Here is a 7,455-nt window from a genome sequence, read left to right as displayed (position 1 = left end):
CGTATATACCTGCAGGAGAGGGAAAAGACACGACTCGATTTAAAAATCGCAACGTTCGCGAGAATCCTTAATAGCTACACGTAGCAAGCGTGGTGTCAACAAAAACCCTTCTGGAAGAAACCTTCCAACGCGTGTCAAATTGAGTCCGAGGGGAACGTTTTACGAAGCTTTTCTGTCACACTGTGCACAGTCTACCATTATTCGAGAGGGGCGGCAGTAAAACTTGGCAATAAAATTGGCGTATCGCGGTTATACACCGTTACCGTTTTTGGTAAAGGGGTGGGAATCTTCTATCTGGAGATTCGATTTTTTTTAGTGATTCTCGTCGAGATCGTGGCAGGGATAATCTAAACGTTCCCGAGTACCGCCACGTTTTCCACAACGATCAGCCTTAATCGCTAGATATAGCACCTTTGTTATTCAACTTTGTGACTCGCACCAAGAAAATATCTACAGGCTTCTCCATCCAAGGAAGCAGAGTCTCTACGGGCTAGCCATGCGGACGACAAACGACTTGCTGGATTAGCCACATCTTACGTTTGTAAATACACACACATACTAATATTATCTAATGATTAATATTATAATTAATATTGCAAAGACTGAGAAAAAGCAGTTAGACGTTGTTTCGCTAACTTTTTCATTATATATGTATATATATATATATTAATTAAAACATAATTGCCGAGTCGAGGATTTTACCGTTAGAATTCCAGATGCACGGGTGGAAGGAAAAAGTTTATTGCCATTCATCGTGTTAATTAAAGGAACTCGAGAGTACGAAGGGAGCCACAATGCGGCCCGATATAGTGCGTGTGTCTCGACTCTCTCACAGAGAAGGTGTATATGGGCTTGCGATCGACGCGACGCGAATGGAACGTTCAACGCATCCGTCCACCCATTCGCAAATCGATCCATCCGTCCATTTATCCATCGTGAAGACCGAGGAAAGTAAGGCGGAAGGAAGACTGAAGCAAGTGGCCACGGAAACAACACGTAGGGGAAGAGTCTGACATGATAGAGCTACTTTCTTTTTATTTCTAATCCGATAAGTTTATTTCATTGACATTTTTTTATTCAAATAACGATAGGTATTTGTATTCTACAAACGTTTAACGATTTTACTTCAATCAAGAGTTTTGTTAATATTGTGCTGAAATTTATGATGAATAAAATTAAGCTTTTCCTCTTAATTTTCAAATTTTCTGACACTATTATGCTAAAATAACGATAAAAATATTTTATCGAGTATGTATTTTTATAAAGGTTTAACCGTTTAAAAACATTTATGAATTACACTGAATTTAACAATATATTCTAATAATTTTTGTGGTTTTAATCTTTGTAAGAAATAATTTTGAGAGAACCAAATGTTTCATGATCAACTACTAAACAATAACACGTTCATTTTATTATTCGTGACTTCAAGAGACATAGGTGATAATGATTCCATTTTATATCAGATAATGAAGAGCTTGCTCATATGATAATATAATTTTTTTTTTATTAAATTTAATAAAAAAGTAAATAAAATGATAAGTCCGTAGCTTGTCAAGGGCATTATAAGAATAGCAAGGGGAAATAGTATCAGTACAAATATTCTGCCAAACGGTCACGCGAAGAATATACGTACAGAGCGGTCAAAACGTACGATTACAGTTTGATACATAGCTTGAAAATCATGCGCGCTTTCAAGAAATAGATCGCACACATTAATTTATGCCTCAAAAATATCTCGTTCACAGTAGTAGACGCATTTGGTCGCAGGCGACGTTATGCAAGTCACGGAAGGGCTAACTTTGTCTTTCTAAATGCAACATATATCTTCTTAATGCATACTCTTTGGTTTATCTCCAGAGCTTTCCAGAACATCAATCGACTCATCGTTTCCTCCAATCGTTCATTATGTACATCGATTTGAAAAATTATAAGTAGTGGAGCAATCGATCATACGTGTGCTTGTGTATGAATAAAATCCTTTTATACTACTTCGACCAAACTGACACCTACGTATTTATGTATTTAAGGAACTTGGAATCTAAATATATATTGAACAACTGGATTCAATGATAAACTTAGTAGCGGTTTGGAAAGATAAGCTGAAAAAGAATATGCGATAAACATAGGGATCTGCATTTAAAAAAAAAAAAATTTTACCTTTACGTGACCTTTCATAACGTCACCTAGGACCAAATGTAGACTACTGTTTATAATAGATCGTTTAAAGCCATAAATGTATACGTATGACCTATTTCCTTCTACGCCACGCGGTTTTCTCATGATATTCAGTCGTAACCGGAATTTTTGAACCATTCTGTATAATATATAAACGTTTATAATCATAGTTATATTAAAAATAAATAATCGATTTATGATTGTTAATTAAAAATGCTTGTTCGTTAGAAAAATTATAATAATGTTTTAAGTGAACGTTAATCTTTATATCTTCCTTTATGTAATAAATAAATTTTTTATTTTATTAACCGATGATCGGTTCATTCGTAGCTACCTACTGTAATGGCTCTTTCAACGTTGTTCTATATTGAAACATCCAATTTGCACTATTTTAGTAATTGATTAAATTAACGATTTTATAACTGACTCTCATATGTATCTCACTATTTACTCGTTGCAATGAAATACAAAACTATTGATTAGTATTCTAAAATTGTCAATACAGTATTTTAATATTCGAAAAAAGATTTTTTAACATTGTTTTCTCAAAGTGGCTCTTTCATGTTACTCTTCGTCTACGCATGCATAAACGTAGGTTCCACGCGTGGGTATACGGTAGGTAAATCGATCGTCGTAGAAATCCAGAAAAACAAAGTGACTCTCTGCCTTCGATACTGGTCTCCCACTTATGCTCAATCAGCATATCATAACGTTGCGATCGAATCCTCTCTCATCAATATTATCTAAATAATGTAAAATTATCGAACGATCGAAGCAACTCATTTATTGTTTCTGTATGTGTAACGTGTGTCTGTGGTGCGTAATTGTAAAGTTAGGGACGTTGATACGGTTTTCGTAAAACTCTTAAAAATACAATGTAACTTTGAGATTAGCGTTAATAGCGTAAAATTACATCACAAAAATAGCGTACGTACGACAAGAGTATTGTAAATACTCGTATAATGTAAATGAATGTTGTGCGTGAATTAAAGAGGTAATATCCTCTCGGAGAAATTATAATATATAGTCTCGCCTGAAACAATACACGAATGAACTGCTGCGTTTTCGTTGTGGCAAATATTCTTATAAAAAGAGACTCTTGTGGCTGAAGGAAATATATCGGACGATTTGCTGCTTATATGACAACTATGAAGAACTTTTTCAGTCCCTTCGCGTTAGTCATAGTTTATATACATTATAATCGGCGTTAAAAACCCACAGCCCTCTGACGGAAGAAGAAAAATTCTGAATCTCCTTGCTTGCGTGCGCCCTTCGTTACAATATGTAAGTGCTATTCATTTACATTTATAATAATAATGCAATAACGATAATTCATATAATAAATTCGCGGTGGATGGGCGCGTCGAGGGCCGCGGCAATCCACCCTCAGCGTTGTAAAATTATCGTTGAAACGCGGGGCAATTGCAAAGGAATTACAAGTCATTTGGAATACGCCGTTGTAATCAGCTATTTGTTGATAACGTCAGAGCTATCATATATACACACACACACATATATATATATATATATGTATATCACCCACGTGTGCGAGACAAAAAAAGAGCTCTCTAACTTTCACTCGTCGCGTCACGCAATTAGGTTTCTTTGGTTTCGACTCCATATCACAAAATTAGTCTCACTAGCGTTTTATGCGCAGAACAATATTCCTTAACCCTAGGACCCCGCTATGGGGTGCGTCACATCGTAGGTACCAATTTTCGAACTTGTATATAAATAAATAAATTCATTTGCACGTTTCATTGGATTTTTCGTAAAGACGGCTTTATCTTATATATTAATAACAATAATAAAATCATGTTTTCTCGGCATACTCTTCCGTTCACTTGAGAAGAAAAGAAAAATGACCTTCGAACGTGAGAGCTTGGCATGCAAGGCTCATCGGAGTTATGGGGTGTAGAGTACCCCAGACCGAGGTTTTTGCTACGCGTTGATAGCGTGGGGTTCTAGGGTTAAAATCGCCAAATTTGCCCAATTTATTAGATACATTCTCGTCACCTGTAATGCATGTATCCATTAAACCGGATCGCGTACTCGGCGTATCTCGATTGCTGATCGGGAACCAGCGCTTGAGGCAAGAGTCCACTGTTGGGATTCAAATGATCTCGAAGTGACTCGAATCTCAAGTGGATATCCGCCTCCATAGATGATCCCCTTCTGCTTCCTTCGCTTCTTTTTGGTTATAATTGACGCGTCTTAGCTGGACCAACGCGAAAGCTTATGATAATTTTCGCCGCTTCACAGAAATCTATCATTATACATACACTTGCCGAGCGTATATTTCTCTTCCCCCTTCCCCATCAGTCTATCGGAAATATTTTCAGTTGCGGTTAAAAAATTATTCCGTGATCTCGTAGCCACATACTCGCGCGTATATTTCACGTGGAACAGGACGGCGACACGAATTTGTTCGTTCCACCCAAGAGGCAGGGAAGGTTCCATCAAGGACGTTTCAAGGTCGACAATTTTTATTTACAGGAAGCTTCTTCGTAAGGGATTTTCGACTCGTTCGTTGCGTGGCTAATGTAGGGAAGAGTCGAGGGAGTTGGGTGTCGTGACTAATATAACAATAACAATAGTAATACTAAGAATAGGAAGAATAGGAAGAAGAAGAGGAAGAAGACGAAGAAGAAGAAGGTTTGCTCGTTAGGAGGCAAAAACGACGGATACTATCAAGTAATGGTAATAGTAAGAGTATTAGTATATAGTAGTAGTAGTAGTAGTAGTAGTAGTAATAGTAATTAGTAGAAGTATTTTAGTAGGAGGAAGATGAGCAATGTGGCAGATGAGAAGAAGGATCCTCGCGAGACAGAGTTTTGTAGGAAGCGTGCTAGGACGCGCGGGAGGAAGCGCGTCGCGACGCACGCCATTAACGCTGATGTATGTGAGTGGTGAGGTGCTTCGAGAGGTAATCGGCACGCGCGAAACATTTGCCGCACATCTCGCAATGGTAGGGCCTCTCGCCGGTGTGGATACGCAGATGACGCGTGAGATCGCTCTTACCCCCGAAGGCTCTACCGCAGAAGAGACAGACGAATGGTCGTTCTCCGGTGTGCTTGCGCACGTGGAGCTTGAGATTCTCCTTGGAGCGGACGCACTTACCGCAGAAGGGACAGGCGAACCGACGCTCGCGCTTGTCGACCTCGTGACGAGGCAGACTCAGCAGAGCGTCCGCGTGCTCCACCGACCTGTCGTCGTCGACGGCGGAATTGTCGTCGACGTCGACGTCCACGTCTGCAGATTCGCTGGTGGTGGTAGCGGTGATGGCTAGGGCGGTGCAGCCGGCGGACACTCGATGACGGTGCAGAGTCCTCGAGCCGGCGGGATGATGAGCGGACTCCTGACGGCCTTCGGGGGGCGCCGGCGCCGGCGGCTGCGGTCCGTCCTCCCGAAGGCCGCTGCTGGTGGTCTCCGAGACGCCCTCGTCCCTCTGGCTCCCCGAGACGAAGGACGTTCCGCGAAGGTGGTCCTCGGCGTCTCCCGGATTGGTGCAGCTGTCCCCGCTACCGATCTCCAGCTGGGACGGCGGTTCTCCGGTGCTGGATACCTGGTCGGAGCGTTCCGCCGGGGTCGAGGAAACGGAGGAGGGGGAGGAGGAGGAGGCTGCGGCGGCGGCGGCGGCAGCGGCCAATTCCACGACGTTCTGGGCCTCGGGGGCTCGCTGAAGACGTTCTAGGGCGTGGTTGAGTCGGTGCTTCTTGAAGGACTTGAGGTAGCGGAATTGCATGCCGCAGACGTCGCAGGTGAAGAGTTTGTCCGCTGGCAAGCGAGCTCGGTGGTTCTGCTCCCGGTGCTTCACGTAGGCTGATCTGTAGCGGTAACGCTGGCCGCACTGGTCGCAGGTGAAGGGTTTGTCGTCGCTCGATTGTCCGGCGTGCTGGAGCAAGGCATGACGCTCCAGCAACCAGACCGAGGGGAATGTCGCCAGGCATACCCCGCAACGACGGGCCAAACTCGCCAGGCTCGCGAATCCTCCATGACCCAGGAGACCACCACCGCCCCCGCCGCCTCCTCGCTCGCTCGAAACGCAATCGCTCCCACCTTGACCAGTCGCTCTCTCCACCAACGCCCCCCAACCACTTGCTTCCAACCCCAGTGCCAAGCAAACCTGTAACAGTCCAATTTTAACCGATCATTTCCTCATCCATGCAGATATAACCTGTGAAACGTATCAAACTCGTTGGATATATATACTGGGGCTTGCTACCCAATTTTTTCTTCAACAACCAAAGCTCTCGATTTTTCATTAATTTATGTGTACCTCGCATTGTTGATGAATACTAGAGGGAGAAAGAGGACAGTCTTACTTTTCTCAAGGTCGTTGATCCTCGCTCGTGCATGCGGTCACGTGTGCTGGAAACTGTTGGGACACGGGGCTCAATGACTTTTCACAAGATTAACACAAACAGTTTGCAGTTTTTATTTCACAAATTGTTAATTTACAACTATGATATGCATTCGTCCGCCTAAAAATCAAAAAAAAAAAAAATATATATGTTTACGTTATAAGTAATAACATCGTAGTACCCACAATGACGATGCGTATTTCCTTCTTTCGTGCATGCTGGTGATCTTCCGCGCGAGCAGCTCTTTCATCTTGCCGTGTATATATCTTCTATATATATATTTTTTTATTTTTATATAACTTTATAAAACTTTCTTATAGCGTGCAAATTAAGTTATGATACTACAATGGGCGAATGGTGATTGTTTCGCGAAATATCAGCGCTTCTCCGCGGATTAGGAGAGTCTTCTATAATCTTTTTGCTCTCTTTCTGTGCAGAAAGTCAAGAGAAACATTACAGTTGTCTTCGAGATGAGAGGATGTAATAACTACTATAGCGCTATGCAAAAATAGAAAAGAATTCGTCGTCGGAGAAGCACGATCTCTCGTCGAGATTTTTCAGGGATTTTCGAGATTGAAACCTTCTGCCCAAATCACAACCTGATTATTACGCTGCGTATAGCGAAAGAGTGTATTCTTGGATCTGGGATGTTAAAAAGAAGAAGAAGAATTAAAGGGAAGAAGAGGATAGATGGGACAATGCGAGTGGAATATTGGAAGGAGGAGGGGGAAGGGAGGGGGGGGTGGAATGGGATGGGATGGTTGAGCAGCTGAAAGCAAAAATGACGCAAGCCACGCGTGAGAAACCTAAAGATTCTATTCTCTTCCTCCCCAAACACCGTCCTTGTTGTCGCGCGCTATTATGCAATTACAAAAGTACGATATATCTGTAAAAATAAGCGAGATTTTACAAAGTC

General features: G+C 42.0%; 1 protein-coding gene across 2 annotated transcripts in view; it reads right to left on the bottom strand.

The window, feature by feature from the left end:
• Positions 1-4,542: 4,542 nt before the first annotated feature.
• Positions 4,543-7,455, bottom strand: part of mamo (maternal gene required for meiosis) — a 39,738-nt gene continuing 36,825 nt past the window's right edge. For both annotated transcript variants that reach the window (XM_066738362.1, XM_066738363.1), the window contains exon 4: positions 4,543-6,301. In XM_066738362.1, the coding sequence (XP_066594459.1) occupies positions 5,063-6,301 (1,239 nt within the window). In that variant the 3' untranslated portion in view covers positions 4,543-5,062. The remainder of the gene's footprint in view (positions 6,302-7,455) is intronic.

The sequence above is a fragment of the Prorops nasuta genome, unplaced genomic scaffold (genome assembly GCF_024137725.1).
Source record: "Prorops nasuta isolate Cenicafe-Biocafe unplaced genomic scaffold, Cenicafe_Pnas_1.2 PNAS00018, whole genome shotgun sequence".
NCBI classification, from domain to species: domain Eukaryota; kingdom Metazoa; phylum Arthropoda; class Insecta; order Hymenoptera; family Bethylidae; genus Prorops; species Prorops nasuta.
Note: the sequence above shows the minus strand (reverse complement) of the source record. Positions and strands in the feature narration are given on the sequence as shown.